This window comes from Geotrypetes seraphini, chromosome 2 (genome assembly GCF_902459505.1).
Source record: "Geotrypetes seraphini chromosome 2, aGeoSer1.1, whole genome shotgun sequence".
In the NCBI taxonomy this organism is placed as follows: domain Eukaryota; kingdom Metazoa; phylum Chordata; class Amphibia; order Gymnophiona; family Dermophiidae; genus Geotrypetes; species Geotrypetes seraphini.
The window spans coordinates 518,533,319-518,554,006 of NC_047085.1; the positions used below are offsets into that span (position 1 = coordinate 518,533,319).

Sequence of the window (20,688 nt, forward strand, 5' to 3'; positions counted from 1 at the left end):
CTAATAAAGGCATTAAAAGCATCCCAGCATGTAATCCATGAGGTCTGGTCTGGAGTATTGAAGTGAAAGTATTCAGTGATAGCCTCACGAATGCATGTTTTAAATTGAGAATCTTGAAGCAGTGAAGAATTGAATCGCCATTGTTGGTGGGTGGCCGATGGTGACCGGCAGTGAATCTGGAGTGAAATGGCAGCATGGTCTGAAACCGTGATTGGTAAGATTTCAGCGTTAGCAACCGAGTCACACAATGGTGTGTTCAACAGGAAGAAGTCTATACGCGAGTAAGACATATGTGGGTTAGAGTAAAACGTGTATGCTCTCTCAGTCCCATGTACAGACCATCAGATATCGACCAAATGAAGATCCTTGATCAGGTGTTGGAGCGCATACTACGATTTTGATTTTTTATATCTATATTGAGAGTTCCTTTCGAGGTCAGGGTCTAGTACCATATTAAAATCGCCACCTAACAGCAAGTGAGAATCAGAATCCAGTAACACCGAGGAGGTGATTTCACGAAAGAATTCCAGGTTGTCCGTGTTAGGACCATAGATATTAAATAAGGTGATCCGCTGGCCGCCGCATGCTATGGTGACTTTGACCCATCTGCCGTTTAAGTCAGCAGAGGGAAGATATGACTGTAAGATCCTGTTTTTTCCGAATAAGTCAGCACACCTCCCTTCTTTGCGATTGCTGGTGAGTAGAAAGCAGGCAGTGCCCACCCCAAGTGAACTTTGTCAGAGGCCACTTTGTCCAGATGGGTCTCTTGTAACATGATGACGTCAGGTTTTTGTTGATCTAAGTATAGCAGGATTTTCTTTAATTTAATCCTATTGTTAAGCCCTTTAGTATTAAGAGAGATACATTTAAGGGACATGCAGTATTATACAGTGATTAACTGAAAACTTGATGCTGGCCCTCTTAAATGGGCTTCCCAAATGCCTTTCTGTATGTGATCCTCTGTACTTCCAGGGAAAAAAAGACAGGTTAGAAGACTTCATGACATGATATGAAAGAACACCAAATTCTCTATAAAGTGACCTAAAGTCACACAATACAGAACCTATGTGTGCTGAGGGAGCGATAACAGCAGCTACCACAGCAGAGCACCCATTGAAAACAGCAATATAACAAAAACAGTAAGATTCAATAAAAAAACTGCTTGTGCACCAGAACAAACCAGGCAGATAATCATAACGTCATCTACAAAACGTCTGGCTAGCTATCAAGAAGTAAGGTAGAACAAAACAACTGAGCAATAGTAATGGTGTATAGTCAGCATGTAAGTGATGGTCAACATGTCAGGAACCTGCAACCCCCGGAAGAAGTCAAACCTGATGAATAGGAGTAGGAGATTGCAGTTCTATGAAGGCAGCTAAATCCTCAGGGTTGGTGTAATCCTTGGTTTGATTGCGGAGAGTTACTCTCATCCGTGCTGGATATAACATGCCAAATTTAGCATTCAGCTGTTTAAGCTGCGGACGGAAGGAAAGCAATTTCTTCCGACGGGCAGCAGTGAACTTGCTCAGATCGGGCAGGAACAAGATGGTGGCTTCCTCGTGCTTCACAGGAGCCCTAATTTTGGCACGCTGCATAATATCCAGCACATGTTGATATCTTAACAGCTTGAGAACCACAGGCCTTGGGTAACGATCATTTGGATTCTTAGAGGATGGTACTCTGTGGGCTCTCTCGATCTCAAAATCATGGGGAAAGGAGAGATCCAGTAGTTTAGGAATCAGTACTTCCAGGTGTTTGCCCAGGTCACGGTCATGTGATCCTTCCTTAAGCCCCAAAAGATGAATATTGCAGCGACGAGATCTGTTATTATTGTCTTCCAGTTCAGCCTCCATAGAAGCAATGCGTCGGGTCTGAGCACGCAGATCAGCCACGTGTTGATTAGTGGCATCCATCTTGCCTTCCAGAGTTTGGACTCGGTTCTGCAGCAAAGAAAGGTCCACTGAGAGGTTTGTAAGCTTTTCATTTATCTCATCCGTGGTCGATTTAGTGTCCGCGAAGCTCTGCGAGTATTTCTTTGTTACTTCCGGTTTCGGCTCCCGGCAGCGGTGCTTTCGAGGGCGACAGGGGTTCCGGTTTGTGCCGTTTATTCAGCTTCTTTTCCGCCATTCCCGCAAGAAAATTAGTGATTCAGAAGAGACAAGCATACTGACCCGATGGTGTTAAATTAGAACAATTTTGGGCTCAGTTGAAGTGCAGTTAGGCAGGATACTGCGGTCGGATGCAGGAGCTCCACAATTAAGCTGCCATTCCTCGTGGGCTCAGCAGCGCCCCCCGTGGAATACTTTTCTAGGTAAAATATATATACAGTGGTACCTTGGATTACGAGCATAATCCGTTCCAGGAGCATGCTCGTAATCCAAAATGCTCGTTTATCAAAGCGAGTTTCCCCATAGGAAATAATGGAAACTCGCTTTGATACGTTCCCACCCTCCACCCCCCCCCGAGGCCAGCAGCGCTGCTTCACCCCCCGAGAACCGGCATTGCTCCCCCCGAAGGCCCCCCCGTGAACCGGCACTCTCCCCTCCGTGATCCGGCACTCCCCCCCGCCGCCATCGGGCACCCCCCCGCCGCGATCTGACGTCCCCCCAACCCACCTGAATCCTCTTCTTACTTTGATGTAGCTTCCGCACCGGCACCAGCATGTCCTGTGCTGGTGCTGGTGCCGGTGCCTGAAGATCTGCCTCAGGTGCTGGGCCTTGAGCATGTGCTACAATTGAATCTTCGGGAAGCCGGCAGCACCAACAAAGATGTAAGCCTGCTATCGCCGTCTTGCCCTGGAAGCCGCCTCTGCAAGTCCCGATTAAGAGGGAACAGGAAGTCATTGCAGAGACGTGGCTTCTGGCGCAGACCAGTGGGAGCAGGCTTACCATATTGCTGCTGCCTGAAGATTAAATTATAGCAGCCGGGCCAGGGCAGCAGGAGGTAGATGGAAGAACTGGCTCAACCTGGACCGATGTCCCCATTTAAAAACCCCAAAAAATAACTCCAAAACACCTGCCAACGAAACTTAACAAGATACCAACAAGGAGGCAGTAAAAATCATGTGGTTCTCAGAGAGACTGTTTGCTGACCAAACTATAAACACCAATGGTGAGAAATCACGTTTATAATTAATATAATTTGATAATGGAGTACCCTCAGTGTGATAAAGCAGCGAAGGGAGCAATACTCCTACGCTTCACATCTTGAGACAAGGGCCAACCAGTCCCTGCCCCCACACCATCATAGGGACTGGTTGGCCCTTGTCTCAGATGTGAAGCGTAGGAGCATTGCTCCCTTCGCTGCTTTATCACACTGAGGGTACTCCATTATCAAATTATATTAATTTTAAACGTGATTTCTCACCATTAGTGTTTATAGTTTGGTCAGCAAACAGTCTCTCTGAGAACCACATGATTTTTACTGCCTCCTTGTTGGTATCCAATTTAAAAAAAAACATCTGGGCACCCAGACAATTCTCAAAAATGAGGACATGCTGGGTTTTCCTGGATGTCTGGAAACCCTATCTGGGAGCGAATGCTCCAGTGGTTGGAGCTACAGCCTCAGCACCCTGAGATTGCGAGTTCAAATTCCACACTCCTCCTTGGGACCCCCAATGCCCCAGGTATATTAGATAGAGTCTGAGCCCAGCAGGGCAGGTAAGCAAAAATACTTGAGTACCTGAATGTAAACCACTTAGGCTATAAGTGGTATATAAATACTGAAATAAATAAATCTCTTCATAAAGGTGTTTAATAAATGCCAATATATAAACAAGAGTTTCTCAGATGGGATGTGGGCAGACACGATTTAGAAAGGAATCGGGATCATTCTCTGGGTACAGGGGAGAAGCTTGAGGGTTTCTCTCTTGCAGTGCTAGGAAAAGGGGAGAAAGTGAGCCCCAGGATTGGCGGATTTTAGGAAGCGCTTTTAATAGGACAAAGACCGATGACATCACAAAGGAGAGGGCAGAGCTTCTCACTGAGGGATCCGGCAACATTTCCAAGACGACCCTGCACTACTGAGTCTCCTCCGGGAAGGGGCGGAGCATATACAGAACATCCGGATCTCCTTGGCTCTTTCCCTCCTCCAGGAAGAATCTGACCAATGAGTGCCTAAGAAGCTAAAACCTCTTTTGTCTCTCCGTGGGTGGAACGCCTTAACTCCTCTTCCACCCCAGCAACTGTCTGACCAATCAGTACTGAAAGGGGCGGGACTAAGAAGAAAAGACTGCCTCCCCTCAGTAAACCGAATGCTCAGAGTGAAACGCCGCCAGGCCCGAAGTTCACCAGAGCAGAGCTTCCCGCCTTCCTGGGCTCTTTCCCGCCTCCAAGAACATTCTGACCAATGAGTGCCAGAAGAAGCTAAAACCCCTCCTCTCCCTCCGTGGGTGGAACGTCTTAACTCCTCTTCCACCCCCAGCAACTGTCTGACCAATCAGCACTGAAAGGGGCGGAACCAACAAGAAAACACTTCCTCCCTCTGTAGACCGAGTGCTAAGAGGGAAGCTCCGCCTCCTTTTTGTTATGTCATCCGCCTGTGCCCAACAGGAAACGAGTCCTTTCTACTTCCTGTAATTCCGGCTTCAAGTCTCAGCTTCTGCCTTTTTGTTCTTTCTCGCAAAAGTGTAAGAGACAAACCCTGGACCACCTTCATTTCTGATCCTGGGAAATGGCTGCAGGAGCTTCTGCCCAGGTGGGTCATGTTGAAAGGAGAGAGATTTGGGCTGGGACAAACCCAGAAACCCTTCCCTCTGCCCTGAGAGGTCTCCCAAAACATCTCCCTCTGCCTCACTGAGCCCCAGCACTGGCAGCTCTTCTGAAACACAACTAGTCTGGCACTGTGGGTTATGTGAAGGTCAATTCTGTACATCTGCCCTTGAGAGATACTCTGGGATTGGCTGTTAGGTGGCTGTGAACTATTTAAACCCAGAAACATCTGCCTCACTGAACCCCAGCACTGGCAGCTCTTCTAAAACAGAACTAGTCTGGGACTGTGTGTTATGTACATCCAGTAAATGTTCCTCCTCCCCAATGAGCATCAGCCCTTCCTGGAAGAGTTGCAGAAAATGCTGAGTGTGTTTCTGGTTTGTGTTTCAGATGCAGGTGACATTTGAGGAGATCGCTGTCTCTTTCTCCCAGGAGGAGTGGGAGTATTTAGATGAAGAGCAGAAGGAGCTCTACAGGGAGGTGATGAAGGAGAATTATGAGATCCTGATTTCTCTGGGTAAGGAATAAACTTAACATATTTATTAGCAGTAGTGGGGGGGGGGGGGGGATTAAAGAGTAGGCACAAGCTTCAGGCCTGCGGAGGTTGGGGGGACCCACCCAACCTACTCCAAATGAAAAAAGACACCTATATGAAGCCTGAAGGAAATGTTCCTAGTAACCAGCAGTCAATGGATAAATCTGGCAACAATAAGAACAATTCTACCACAAGTAAACTACAGCAAGCAACACACAGGGACAAACCTACCCAAAGAGGCAGCGTCCACCAACAACAATAGTGGGTGCCACAAGAGGCCGGTAACATACTCGAGAACAGGAAAAAAAGATATTTTAATTTAATCATGAAGTTATGATTGTTGTACAGACTGGATGGGCCATGCAGGTCTTTATCTGCCATCATTTACTATGTTAACTACGTTAAAATGGAAAAGAACTTCGTACTGTACTAGTTAAAGATAATCTCTGAAATGCAGATTCTTTGCTGGAAAGTTTTTTCTGGAGAGAGATGTGGGGAAATGATTTTAGCTTCCTGCCCCTTCTCTGAGCTCACATCAGTTTGAACATGCTGTCTGTGTTTATTTCACCTTATTCCAGCTGTTTTAGGTATGAACAAGGAGACCTGCATGTTGTATAAGGTTTAAAGAAGTTTACATATATTGAAGAGAAGGTGATAATATTGCAATATTTAGAGTGGGGATTAGACTTTAAAGGTAAATAAAGAGGGTTTATGTTACTTCTAAGAAAAAATTAACACGCTTTTATTACCCCCAACAGCAGGTTCTCCCACCTTCATCCCTAATATTATATCCTACATTGAACGAGGAGAAGAGCCGTACATCAGGGATGAGCCAGGATCAGAGGAAAGAGAAACTGTGAAAAGTAGCTGCTCGGGTGAGTGCAGTAATAAGAGGGACTGGGGTAAACACCTTCTGTAGGGTGACTGCTGGAGGGGGGGTTCTACCCCTTTATAGATGAGGATCAGTCACTTGGTCTGTAATGAAGGCTTAATCAGTGGGCCACACAGTCTTAGCTCTGGAGAGGTGGAGGAAACTGTGTGTGTTAGTCATTTATTTAGCCTCCCAAAGGAGCCCATAACAGAGTACATTCACAGTATAAGCAGGACAAACTTGGTGGACATTGAGGTATAGATTTTACAGTATAGTCATAACATACAGATTTGGAAATATAGACTTAGTGGACATAGGGTGTTTTAAAATTGCAGCATTTTCTGAAAAGACATAACCTATGGTGGTTTAAGTTACATCATTTTCCATATGGACATAGCCTAACACAAAGGTAAAATAGCTTTGTCGGTTTGTGCATCATTGAAGTATGGTGGTTTTTTGGTGGAAGGCGTGTTTTGTGGTGCCAGATCCTGGGCTGTGACTGTTGTGAGCTTTGCTGTGTACTGGGTCTGTGTGCAGAAGCGTGGGTAGCAGCAGGGTCTCTGCATGTTGTCCAGCTGGCAGCCATAAAAGCGAACACCTAAATGTGTCACTTTAACACATTATTTATCTATTCTGTAAGTTAAGATTGTAAGTGCGCCCCGTCCATGGCCCTTCCCGGTACTTATGTGCTACTGAGCGTGTACTTTATAGCAGGGGTGTCCAAGCTGCAGCCCAAGGGCCGCATGCAGTCGTATGAAGTATTTTGTGCGGCCCCGGTCAAAGGCGATGTAATGTTTTCCTGTGCTGCCCCCAGGTATTTACCATCTTGCTGGCTCCCTCCTCTGTCTTACTGCAGCGTTTCTGTGTTTGTGCGTCCCCAGAAACATTTTTTTTTTTGGCTATTGCGGTCCAGGGAAGCCAAAAGGTTGGACACCCCTGATTTATAGACTACCACTGAGTTCTCCAAGCACTTAATGCACATAAGAACACACTTGCCCACATGAGGCCTAGTGCTCTGTACATTTAAGTTTTCATTTGGTGCTTAAATAACATAATATAATCCATTTATTTAATCGCAATACCTTTCAGTTATCCCAGGACAAGCAGGCAGGTATTCTCACAAGTTGGTGACGTGATCCAATGGATCCCCGATGCGGACGTCTAACAAGCAGTCTTGCTTGAAGAAACTCGAAGTTTCGAGTAGCTCGCACCGCGCAAGCGACTTCCCGCCCAGCGTAGGGCGCGTCTCCTCAGTTCTTACTTTTCCGCGGAGCCGAGAAGTCTGTCTTCGACTCTCTGCGTGAAGTTTTTTCACTTGTGCCTTCTTAAGTCCGCGGTTTTGGGTTCTTTTTCTCAGACTCGTCGATTTTCGTCATGCTTTCTTGTTTTTAAAAAAAAAATAAATTTCTTCCATCCGTTTGATTGGGCAGGCCACGTGGCCGCAGCCCCGCGGCTTCAATCTTGCGGTGGAGCTTTTTCAGCCTATGTCCCGGCCTGCGACCGGTTTTAAAAAAGTGTTCCAAGTGCCAGCGCGCAATTTCACTGACGGACCCTCATCGACGCTGCATTTGGTGTCTTGGGCCTCAACACATCCTGAAATCATGCTGGCCTTGTTCAACATTTACAGCCCATGCCTTCAAGCTTCGTTGCCTCTTGTGGGAGCAGCTTTACAGCATGGAGTCTTCGATGGAGCTTCCGTCATCGAAGGGTGCTTCACCATCGACCACATCCGAGGCTCTCCAGTCTTCCACATCTACTGCTCCGAGCCTCATCAAACCTGCTTCGTTTGTACCGGCTCAGCCTTCGACGCCGGTTGCGTTGCCTTCCTCTGTCTCTTCAGGTCAGATAGCGCAGCAGCCCATTTCCCTGGAAGTGTTCAATGTGCCCAAGGCTTCTAAGTCCAAGCACTCTCACACTGCCTCAAGGAAGCACGAAGCCCGTGCAGGTGGTCCCATTGGTGACGCGGATCCATCCTTGTCAGCTTTGTTCCAGACCTTACTTGAGAAGCAATTCATTCAGCTCTTTACCACCATGGGGCCGAAGCTTCTCTCTCAACTCCAGCCTAGGCATGTGGAAGTCTCCCGCGAGGTCGAGCCGCCTCCTGTGCCTCAGCCGTACACACACTCTCTACAGGGAGCAGAGTCTCTGCGAGTGTCTGGTCTGGCATCGATGTATGCATTGCAAGGAGCAGAGTCTTTGCCCATGCCTCCATTGGAATCGATTCACTCGATGCAAGGAGTAGAGTCTTTGCGAGTGCCTCCATTGGAACCTATCCACTCGATGCAAGGACTCGAGTCTTTGCGAGTGCCTCATGGTACTTCCAGCCAACCACCTCTGCTTCGATCTACCGCTTCCAGCCCCATCCACTCTCTGGGGGCTTCAGCGAAGATGCACTCGCCTTGTTTGTCGAGGCCTGCTTCAAGACACAGCTCGCATCATCGATCAAGACATTCTTCGAGGCACTCCTCCAGGCATGCTTCACCTCATTAGAGGCAGCCTTTTCTCCAGTATTCCCCATCGGCTACTTCGCTTCCTCCACTTCTGGATCTCGAGGACATGATGGGGTCTTTTTCCCCATCGAGATCCCCGTCCTCATTGGATCCAGAAGCCTCAACGTCCTCAAGTCCCTCTCGAGGCCCAGCTCTGGCTGACCAGCTGTCTTTCTCCTCTTTTCTTCGTCATATGGCAGCTGATTTGGACATTCAACTGGACACTGGGTCCAAATTTTCAAAGGAGTATCTCGAGACTATGCATCTTCCTCAACCTCCTGCTGAATCCCTCAAGCTTCCTCTTCATAAGCTACTGGATCAAACTTTTGTGCACTGTCTAGAGACTCCCTATTCCATCGGAGCTGTTCCAGGGAAATTGGATTCCAGATACCGGACGGTTCATCATAAGGGGTTTGATGGGCTCAACTATCCCATTAATCCCTTCTGGTGGAATCTTCATTGAAGTGGTCTCACCCCTCTCAAGTATATGTCACTGTTCCACCGGGCAGAGAGGGCAAGACAATGGACAGATTTGAGCTTCGAATTTACCAGAACTCAATGATGACCTCCAGAGTCCTCAATTATAATTTCCATTTCATTACATATTTTGAGTTTTTTCTGTCCCTCCTTCCCAAGTTCATGACCTACTTGGATCCTCGGGCACAATTTGAGTTCCAGGAGGTTCTGGCCTCGTTGTCCCAACTTCGGCTGCAATTGCTTCAATCCTCATATGATGCCTTTGAGCTGTCAGCTCGGGCTACTGCTTGCTCGGTGGCTATGCGATGCCTGGCATGACTCAGGACCATCGACAAGGACCCAAATTTTCAGGACCGGCTGGCTAATGTCCCTTGTGACCTCTTTGATGAGTCCATTGAGGCAGCGACCAAGAAGCTTTCGGACCATGAGAAATCCTTTCAATCTATTCTCCATCCTAAGCCTAGGCCGGCTCCTTCCAGTCCTTCCCGCCCTCCTCTGATTTACCAACGGCGTTTTCCACCCAAACAGGCTCCTGTCACTCGTCAGCCTGTCAAGAAGCAGCATCCGCAGAAGAAGCAGAAGCCTCAACCACCTGCTGTGCCTAAGGCTCCTCAGCCTTTTTGACTGTCTTCTCGAGAGCATAAGGTCAGTGGTTCTGCCCTTCCCTGTTTTTCCCCCTATCGGAGGTCGTCTCCATCATTTTTACCATCGATGGATGACTATTACCACCGATCTCTGGGTCCTTTCCATCGTAAGGGAGGGATATTCTCTTCAATTCCATCAAGTTTCTCCAGAACATCCTCCAAGATAGTATTCTTCCTCCTCTGCCCCGACCACCCTTCTTCTTCAGGAAGCTCAGGCATTGTTACAGCTCCGAGCTATCGAGCCAGTTCCTTTGGCTCAACAGAACAAGGGATTTTATTCCGGTACTTCCTTGTTCCAAAGAAGATGGGCGATCTGCGTCCTATTTTGGATCTCAGGGTGCTCAACAAATATCTGGTCAAAGAAAAGTTTTGCATGAAGTTTTGAAGGGCTGAAGTTAGAACCCAAAGTGGTGAACTGGGTCAGAAACTGGCTGTCGGACAGACGCCAGAGGGTGGTGGTTAATGGAAGTCGCTCGAAGGAAGGAAAGGTGACTAGTGGAGTCCCTCAGGGTTTGGTGCTGGGGCCAATCCTGTTCAATATGTATGTAAGTGACATTGCTGAAGGGTTAGAAGGAAAAGTGTGCCTTCTTGCAGATGATACCAAGATTTGTAACAGAGTAGACACCGAAGAGGGAGTGGAAAATATGAAAAAGGATCTGCAAAAGTTAGATGAATGGTCTAATGCCTGGCAACTAAAATTCAATGCAAAGAAATGCAGAGTAATGCATTTGGGGATTAATAATAGGAAGGAACCGTATATGCTGGGAGGAGAGAAGCTGATATGCACGGAAGGGGAGAGGGACCTTGGGGTGATAGTGTCCGAAGATCTAAAGGCGAAAAAACAGTGTGACAAGGCAGTGGCTGCTGCCAGAAGGATTCTGGGCTGTATAAAGAGAGGCATAGTCAGTAGAAGGAAGAAGGTGTTGATGCCCCTGTACAGGTCATTGGTGAGGCCCCACTTGGAGTATTGTGTTCAGTTTTGGAGACTGTATCTGGCGAAAGACGTAAGAAGACTTGAGGCGGTCCAGAGGAGGGTGACGAAAATGATAGGAGGCTTGCGCCAGAAGACGTATGAGGAGAGACTGGAAGCCCTGAATATGTATACCCTAGAGGAAAGGAGAGACAGGGGAGATATGATTCAGACGTTCAAATACTTAAAGGGTATTAACGTAGAACAAAATCTTTTCCAGAGAAAGGAAAATGGTAAAACCAGAGGACATAATTTGAGGTTGAGGGGTGGTAGATTCAGGGGCAATGTTAGGAAATTCTACTTTACGGAGAGGGTGGTGGATGCCTGGAATGCGCTCCCGAGAGAGGTGGTGGAGAGTAAAACTGTGACTGAGTTCAAAGAAGCGTGGGATGAACACAGAAGATTTAGAATCAGAAAATAATATTAAAGATTGAACTAGGCCAGTTACTGGGCAGACTTGTACGGTCTGCGTCTATGTATGGCCGTTTGGAGGAGAATGGGCAGGGGAGGGCTTCAATGGCTGGGAGGGTGTAGATGAGCTGGAGTAAGTCTTAACAGCAGCAGTTGGAACCCAAGCACAGTACCGGGTAAAGCTTTGGATTCTCGCCCAGAAATAGCTAAGAAGAAAAAAAAAAAAAAAAATTTAAATTGAATCAGGTTGGGCAGACTGGATGGACCATTCGGGTCTTTATCTGCCATCATCTACTATGTTACTATGCTAACCCTGGCATCTCTGTATCCCCTCCTCGAGCAGACTGACTAGTTATGCTCTCTGGATCTCAAGGAGGCCTACACGCACATTCCCATCCATCTGGGAATATCCCGGCAATATCTCAGATTTCGGGTGGGAAATCTTCATCTCCAATACCGAGTGCTCCCATTCGGCCTGGCCTCATCGCCCAGAGTCTTCACCAAGTGCCTGGTAGTGGTGGCTGCAGCGCTCAGAAACTATGGTCTTCAGGTGTTCCCCTACCTGGACGACTGGCTCATCAAGGATTCCATGTCTCAGGGAGTAGACCTAGCGACCCAGCGGACTATCTGGTTCCTGCAGAGTCTGGGATTCGAAATCAACTTTCCGAAGTCCCATTTTCAACCTTCTCAGACTCTTCCTTTCATCGGAGCTGTTCTGGATACAGTCCAACTCAGGGCGTTCCTTCCTCTACAATGTCTGGAGATTCTTCTCCATCTTTGTCAGTCAATCTCCTCTTGCCCGTCCATCTCGGCGAGACACATGATGGTCCTTCTGGGTCACATGGCTTCCACAGTACATGTGACTCCTTTTGCCAGACTTCACCTCAGTATTCCTCAGTGGACCCTGGCATCTCAATGGACGCAGGTTTCCGACCCTCTGACTCATCACATCCAGGTCACTCCTGCTCTGATAAAGTCTCTTTTCTGGTGGATGCTCTCTTCCAATCTATCTAGAGGCTTACTTTTTCACACGCCCCCCCCCCCCCATCAGAAGGTTCTCATGACCGATTCTTCAACTTACGCTTGGGGGGCTCATCTAGATGGTCTCCATACTCAAGGCTATTGGACCAGTGCGGATCGTCATTGCCACATCAATCTGCTGGAACTCATAGCGATTTTCAATGCTCTCAATGCTTTTTAGCATCTACTTCACGACCGTGTAGTCCTCATTTGCACGGACAACCAAGTCGCCATGTATTATGTCAATAAACAGGGAGGCACGGGATCGGCCTCCCTCTGTCAAGAGGCTCTGAAAATCTGGGACTGGGCAATTCGCCACAACACCTTCCTCAAAGCTGTCCTTTCTGACAAAGATCTCAACCTATAATTCGTTGCTCCCCAATATGTACCTTTTATTCTGCATGACATCATTACTTGTCAGCCAATCCACTAACAGAGGCTGTCCTTAACTTTGGACAAAGGGAATTCCTCTACAAGTTTTTCAAACCCAAAGATATAGTTTTTAAAGTCATATTTTTGTTTACCTTAATTTCTGAATATGCATAAACATATTATAACATATCCGATACTCTTTTTGTCATTCTCAAAAAGGTAAAATCAAAACCCCTTGTCTGAGTCCACGACACACTTGCTTTGGAAAACTGACAGTTACAAATTTCACTTACACACAGACTCAGAAGCCCCAGACCCCTTCCTATGCTGGTGGGCCTCTCTAAGACTGGTACAGCGTTTCTGATTCTATTTCCAGATGTTGCCTCAGGATTTCTCCTTAGAGTTTCTTCAGGTTTAAAATATATAAAATATGTTTTTCAAAACCCACTCATGTTTAGTATACCTTCATGAAGGCACTGCCCGAGCCTATAGTTCCTCGTTCATGCATAAAAGCTCATACTGATGTCCATTATTTTAATTTTAAGCTTGCACTTTTTCTTCAAGGGAGAGGACTGTTTAGCCAATTTTCTATTTTTATTTTTTAGTATACCTTCACACATCATTCATACATCATTCATTCGGGGCCCCATTCACACACAACACGGTATATTGCATTCATACTTAATACAATCCCATTTTGGTATATGTAATCTAATATGCTCCTAAGCAGCTCAAGCACATCTGTTATCAATTAGCCCACGAGGCTCAAACTGAACAAAGACCGCAGAGAGAACCAAGATGGAGTAAAAGCCAAGAAAAAGCTACTTACAGAAAGACAGAAACCCAGAAAACCACAAAATGGAGTCATTACAACAAGATGGAGTTCTTAATACATGATTTCCTCTATGCTCTGGCTTAATAGCAAAGTACATAAAGATAATATTATTATGCTTTTCCTTAATATTAATCTGTAGTGTGTTTTTCTGGCCTTGGCTACATTCATACTCAGAATTTTTATTCACCAACTTTTTGTACGCTTCTATTGGGCGTGGCCTTAACTCATACATATGCTTGTATCTAACTAGAGTTATCCAGAACCATACGAAAAGAAGGCGTTTTTGTAGAAAAAACTCCACAAAATACTCTACAAACACATCTTACATATTATGCATTCCATAGCGCACCCTAGAGTGCCACCTCAGATGCGGCGGTGCAGGATCCACCGTAACTACACTGAAGGTACGACGAGAGAGATAGGAAGAAAACCAGGAGAGAGTAGAACACTTATCCTTAAGCCGGAAAAAGATCCTCAGCTATGTGAGTCCTATTGACCTATTTCTCTCCTAGTCAATGATTAAAAGATCTATAATAAGATCTTGTCGTCTAGGTTGCAATAGGTTATTTTAGTGGTACACCTAGATCAAGCAGGTTTTATTTTAGGGAGGCGAGCCGCAGATAACATTAATAGAGCCTTACATCTTATTGAAGTAGCGCGGGAGTCAGGGGTGTCTTCAGTTCTGCTCTCCCTTGATGCAAAGAAAGCCTTCGATAGGGTGCACTGGCCTTTTATGATGGTAGTTCTTAGGCATATTGGGATCTCGGATTCCTTTCTACAGAAAATTCAGATTTTATAGAAATCACCTTGGGCCTCTTTGAAGATCAATGGTCATTACACTGAACCTTTTGAATTGCTTAGGGGGTCCGGCAGGGGTGTGCCTTGTCCCCTCTATTATTCGCTTTAACAGTGAAGCCCTTGGCACACTTAATTAGAACATCAGAGGAAGTGACGGGGATTTTGGCGGGATGTGCAGAACATCGGGTCTTGTTATTTGCTGATGTTAAGCAATCCATCGGTGTCCCTTGGAAATCTTATGGATATTCTCAGGCGATACGGTGCAGTGTCTGGTTTCAAGATCAATATGCATAAATCGGAACTATTGAAAGTTAATGTATCTCTTGAGGAAGTGAGTTGAGTGAAATCCAATTTTCTTTTTTTCTTGGGCTCCTCATTTTATAAGATATCTAGGGGTTAATCTTCTGCGATCCTTGGGTGAGGCTTATAAATACAATTTTCCTGACAAATTGAAGGACATCTCCTTAGATATGGACCGGTGGAAGGGTCTAAGTACATCTTGGTTGGGACGTATCCATGCGGTGAAGATGGTGATTTTGCTAAAACTTCTTTACCTTTTCATGGCTCTCCCGATTGCCATCCCCCAATATTTTTTTAATTTAGATTAAACAGGAAAGTATTTTGATATATTTGGGAAAAGAACCCCCCTAAGGGTTAATCGGGCAACTCTATCAGGTAAAAACGAGAGGGGGGTTTGGGGATCCCACATTTCACACTCTTATCACCAAGCTGCACAATTACAGATTTTTGGAGAATGGTTCGGGAATGCATATAAACCGTGGCTTCGTTTGGAGCAGTCTGATCCCTTCCATTCCATTATGGACTTGTGCCATGGCTCCCGATGGATAGATTGCGTCTATTACTTTTTGAGCTGCCCACTCTCATGCAGATACCCTGCAATACGCTGTTTCCATAGTGTAAATATTTTCTTTTGTCTCCTATTTCTTTCCTTCCTGATTTTCCACCTAATCAATGTTATACTACTTTTCTTCGTTGGGTTGTCTTCTTTGCGCACCTTGAAACAGATCTGGGTGGCCGATAGATTTCTCCCTTTCTCTGAATTAGTTGAGGAATATGGGCTTAAGAATTCTGATCTTTTTCATTAAACTAAACTAAACCTTAAGTTTATATACCGCGTCATCTCCACGGAAGTGGAGCTCGACACAGTTTACAGGAATTAAAAATAAAGAAAGGAACTCCAATGGAAGGAAGAAGGGCTTGGTGAACAGGAAGGAAAGAGGGGAGTTAGAATAATGGAGAGGGAGGGTGTAGTTACATTTTGGAGAAAAGCCAGGTTTTCAGATGTTTTCTGAAATGTTGGAGTGAGGTCGAACTCCGAAGATGGGCCGTAAAGCTGTTCCACAGCTCGGTGATCCTGAAGAGGAGGGATGTACCAAGTTTTCCTGTATGGAAAATGCCAATTAGAGAAGGGAAGGATAGTTTGAATTTCTGAGTGGATCAGGTGGAGTGAGTACTCGAGAGCCAAGATAGTGGGAAGAGGGGAGGAAAGATGCCGTGAAGAGATTTGAAGGTAAGACAGGCGCATTTGTAGCGAACACTGAGGAAGACTGGGAGCCAGTGAAGCTTAGACAGAAGCGGGGAGACGTGGTCGAATTTGTCTTTTGCGAAGATTAGTTTAGCTGCGGTGTTCTGAATCCACTGAAGTCTGAGAAGACTTTTCTTTGTTAGGCTTAGATAGATGGAGTTGCAGTAATCGAGTCTGGATAGAATGATGGATTGGACAAGTCAGCGAAATGTTGTTGGTGGAAGCAGGATCTGACTTTTCTTAGCATATGAAGATTGAAAAAGCATTTATCCCAGGACAAGCAGGCATGATATTCTCACATGTGGGTGACGTCATCTACGGAGCCCCGATGCGGAAGCATTTTCAAGCAAACTTGATTGAAGATTTAAGTTTGCTCTGCTGCTCCACGCATGCGTGCCTTCCTGCTCCACTAGGGGGCGCATCCCCTCGTGGTCTCCAGTTCAAAATTTTCCGCTGAGCCTAGAAGTCGTGTTTTTTCAGGCTCTGCCCCAACTGCCTTCTAGCACCGCGATTTTTTCTTGTTTTTCTCGATTAAGTCACTGTGCCTGCATTTTTTCTTGTTTCAACTTGTTCCTGCTTCGTTTTGACCGACCCGGAGGCTTCCGGGTCCCCGTGGCCGCATGGCTACTCGAGCCGCGGCCAGTTTCGATTCTATGTCCTGGCCTTTGACCGGCTTTAAAAAGTGCACCCGATGCGAGCGGCTTCTTTCCATCACAGACCCGCATCGCCGGTGCATCCTCTGCCTGGGGGCCGCTCATCCAACCGACTCCTGCCCCCAGTGTGCTACTTTCCAGAACCGGGCCCTCCGTCGAAGAAAAGCCTGCATGGCGGATCTTTTCGCCGCCGACCAACCCTCCACCTCGGCCTCGGCCCCGGCCTTGACCTCGGCCCCGAATACCTCGGCATCGCCTCGAGACTCGAATCCGAAGTCCTCGGGACAACAGAAAGCCTCGGCTCCGGGTAAGTCCCCTTTTCCCTCTTCAGGTTCCGTACCAGCGAAGAAACCAGCCTCGTGGACACCGGCGACGCATGGCGGAAGTCCCATGCTTACAGCCCTGGCGAAGCCCTCCAAGCTTTCGGGCCGTGCCTCCACCACACGGGAATACTCTGATACGAGGTCGCCCCCGGTGGAGTGCACCGAGGCAGTGGACATGCCCTTGATGCTGTCCGTGCCCGTTTTCCAGGACCTACTCCGAGCGATGATCTCGTCGGAGCTGTCCGCTGCAATGGCCCATCTGCAACCGGCCTCGACCCCGCATGTGCCAGACCAGCCTGAGGCTTGCGTCGAGCCACCTCGGGGAAAAGCGCGCAAGCTTCGCCGCATCCCATCTTCCTTGGGACTCCTCGCCGAGGCATCCGAGGCGCTCTCCCTCCACAGACCGCCGCGGGGCAAAACGTCGTGCTAAAACGACAGAAACCTCGAACCGCCGTACCTCCAAGAAGTCCCGGGGTTCCCCCACTCTACGAGGCCGTTCACCTACACCTCGTACGGGTCCGCTGAGGGTGACGGAGTTATCACTCTCCAACCCGCGCATCCTCCGAACTCCCCCTCGGACCGGGTCTCCGATCCGAGGTTCCAGGCTTTCACCGAGGGAGTCCGGGTCGAGGTCACCGATTCGACATCGATCGGTACCCCGAACCCCGGCATCGTCTCCTAGGGGCTCCTCGAGACGTCGGAGATCCACGACCCCGGAACACTTTTACAGTGCTTCCCCGGTCTCGGAGCGTGGATCGGAGCAGGAGCCTCGATACTCTAGGGAAGCCTCCCCATCCTTCTCCACCCGACGGAGGTCTCGTTCACCGACCCCGCACGGGGCCTCGGGAACATCCCGCCCATCCTTCACTCGCTTTGTCCAGGACATGGGCCACGCTTTGGACTTAGACCTCCAGTCCGACTCCAGATACTCTAAGGAGTACCTAGCGGAGCTGGATATCACTGCCCAGAGAGTCCCTTCGCTTACCGCCTAACCCGGTACTCCAACAGGCTTTCTTCAGGAACCTGGAGACCCCCTATATGGTCACAGCCGTACCCTCCAAAATGGAGGCCAAGTACCGTACAGTACCCTACCCGGGATTTGAACAACCACAGCTCTCCCACCAGTCGCTGTTAGTAGAATCCTCCTTGAAAAAGGCTCACCCCTCCCGGGTCTCAGCGGCGGTCCCCCCAGGCCGAGAAGGCCGAACCTTAGACAAAAATCCACTCCTGCCTTCTCGCGGCCTCCACCCAGGCGTCCGCAAGCCCACCATCGGGCTCTGCTCAAGTCCCAACCGCCTGCGACTACCAAACCATCCCCGTCCTTTTGACGGGATACGCGGAAGGGGGCGGGCCTCCTCCACCATAGTCCCAGGCCTCCTTCCCATCGGGGGTCACCTCAAAGCCTTTTACCCTCGCTGGGAACAAGTCACGTCGGACGCATGGGTCCTTGGCGTGATCTCATCAGGATACTCTCTCAACTTTCGGGCCATTCTTCCGGACAACCCCCCAAGGAATTGCCCTCCCAACCAGACGCAGCTACCCCTACTCCTCTTCGAAGCTCGAGACCTGCTTCGCCTGAGGGCAGTGGAGGAGGTTCCCCCCGGCCAACGGGGGAAGGGCTTCTACTCCCGTTACTTCCTAGTACCGAAAAAAACGGGAGACCTATGCCCAATACTAGACTTGAGACACCTCAACAAATTTCTGGTACGGGAAAAATTTTGGATGCTTTCCCTACCGACCCTCTACCCCCTGATCGACGAGGGCGACTGGCTCTGCTCCCATGATCTGAAGGAGGCGTACACACATGTTCCGGTGCACCCCGCTCACCGCAAGTTCTTGCGTTTTCAGGTAGGGGACTGGCACCTACAATACCGAGTCCTCCCCTTCGGCCTAGCATCGTCATCTCGGGTCTTCACCAAGTGTCTCGTGGTGGTCGCAGCTACCTTACGCTCCCAGGGCCTTCAGGTATTCCCATACCTGGACGACTGGCTGATCAAAGCCCCGTCCAGGGAAGGGGTTATCTCAGCGACCCGACAGACTATTACCTACCTACAGAGTCTGGGGTTTGAGATAAACTTCCCAAAATCCCAACTACGCCCCTCGCAGTCCCTACAGTTCATCGGGGCCACGCTGGACATGGTTCGCCTCCGTTCCTTCCTCCCCCCTCCGCGTCTAGAGGCATTAGTAAGTCTGAGTCGAAGGATCTCCCTGCTGAACTCGGTATCAGCTCGACAGATGATGACTCTCCTGGGCCACATGGCCTCCACCGTCCATGTCACACCCTTCGCCCGCCTCCATTTGAGAATCCCTCAATGGACTCTGGCCTCTCAATGGCGTCAAGACTGGGACCCGATCGATCGTCCCGTGACAGTGACTCCTTCCTTGCAACGATCGCTCCGCTGGTGGGCCAACTCTTCAAATCTTTGCTCTTCCTCGCCCCTCCTCACAGCAAGGTACTCACCACGGACTCGTCGGAGTACGCTTGGGGAGCCCATCTGGATGGCCTACGCACTCAGGGGATGTGGTCAGCAGAAGACCGCCGCTGTCACATCAACGTGCTAGAGCTCCGGGCCATCTACCTCGCAGCTGTTCCATCGGGCGTAACAATCTTTTCTGTATAGCGTTCCAGAGTCTACGGCCGGGGTGTCCCATCATTTGCTTTCCCTGGGCCACATGGAACTGCACACACGCTGTCGGCTCTTTCGGCTTTCTCATGGACAGGGAGCAGTCATATGGGCAGGTCACGACGCTGTTGTCTGATACCTGTTAAGTTGCTGTTGTTGTCAAAGGGCGGTAAGTATAGCTTCTTGCTTGCAGCTAGTGCGTATTCCCTTTATAGGCCATACGTATTTCGCCCCCGTGGCATGGAGTTGGTACTGTTTTCATGGTTACAGGATATTCCTCTTTACATTGGAAAACTTGATTTTTCCTAGGAGTATCTTCTTGCAGATCCTACCGTCTCCTCCTGCCATTCCCTGACCTTCTGCACTTCATTCTGAGGGGATCTTGACTTCTTCCAATGACTCTTCAGGCTTTCTCATGAGGGGGAAGACACTATAATGTCAGGTCAGTGGGATTTTTCCAGATGCTTGCATCTTTGCATCCTTCTCCGGTTTCCAGTTCGTTCTTGGAGTCTCTATGTTTTGTGTTTCCCTTTTCAGTGTTACTGGTCCTCAGGACAGTTCTTGTAGTTCTTCGGGAACTAAGGGACGTTGTTCCACTTCCTGCATGGTGCCCGAGACGGGGGCATTGGGCAGGCTGGATCCCATTCTGCTGAATTAGTTTCTCGGGGTTGCACATTTCTGCAGACAACCTGGGAGTATATTTACATTTTCTCTAGGGACTCCGAATCGGCACTTGGTTTGCCTGCCTCTCTTGGAGCAGCGCTTTCGGTTTTGGCACATGCCATTTCGCCTACCCAAGGCTTCACGAACGTTTTAGGTGATGTGGGCGGTGGGACCGTTTTGGCGCTACCAGGCGATTCACCTAATTTCTTCTTGACTGCCTGCTTGATTCGGACGACTTCCAGTCGGGCCATTTGACTGACGAGAAAAGGGTGGTATCTTTTCCTCAGTTCTTTACACGTGCATCTTCAAATTTGCACAGCGCTCTTTTCTCCTGTACTATTTATTGGTATATCGGGGTAATGTTTTTCTTCATATAGGAGAGACATGTGTTTCTTTCCGGAGACTTAGGCGTGGGGTCTCGGTCTCAGATTGGTATTCTTCTTCGCTTACCATGACCAAGAGTATAGGATTCTGTACGGTTTCTGGGATCTATATTGCTGATTCCACTGGGAACTTCGGCTTGCTTTCCCCTTCTTATGCTTCAGCAGTCACTTTTGTTCCGGTGGTTCCCGGTATCTCAGGGCTCCAATTATTTGGTATGCTCCTCATGCATCGCTCTGTATGATTTGGTAGCTCAGCGCGTTTCTCTTTTCACGGCATGCCTCAGTCTTTACTGGACTAGCTCATGACCAACGACCATCCAGGGCTGTCGGGTTGGGGGGCTTGGTGGTTTCCGTCCTCAGCTCCA

The 20,688-nt window shown here is 48.4% G+C and overlaps 1 protein-coding gene across 1 annotated transcript in view; it reads left to right on the forward strand.

Annotated features, from left to right (window-relative positions):
- Positions 1–4,226: 4,226 nt before the first annotated feature.
- Positions 4,227–20,688, forward strand: part of LOC117355027 (oocyte zinc finger protein XlCOF6-like) — a 65,288-nt gene continuing 48,826 nt past the window's right edge. The window contains exons 1-3 of the mRNA XM_033932973.1: positions 4,227–4,695; positions 5,100–5,226; positions 6,003–6,119. Coding sequence (XP_033788864.1) covers positions 4,672–4,695; positions 5,100–5,226; positions 6,003–6,119 — 268 coding nt within the window. The 5' untranslated portion in view covers positions 4,227–4,671. The remainder of the gene's footprint in view (positions 4,696–5,099; positions 5,227–6,002; positions 6,120–20,688) is intronic.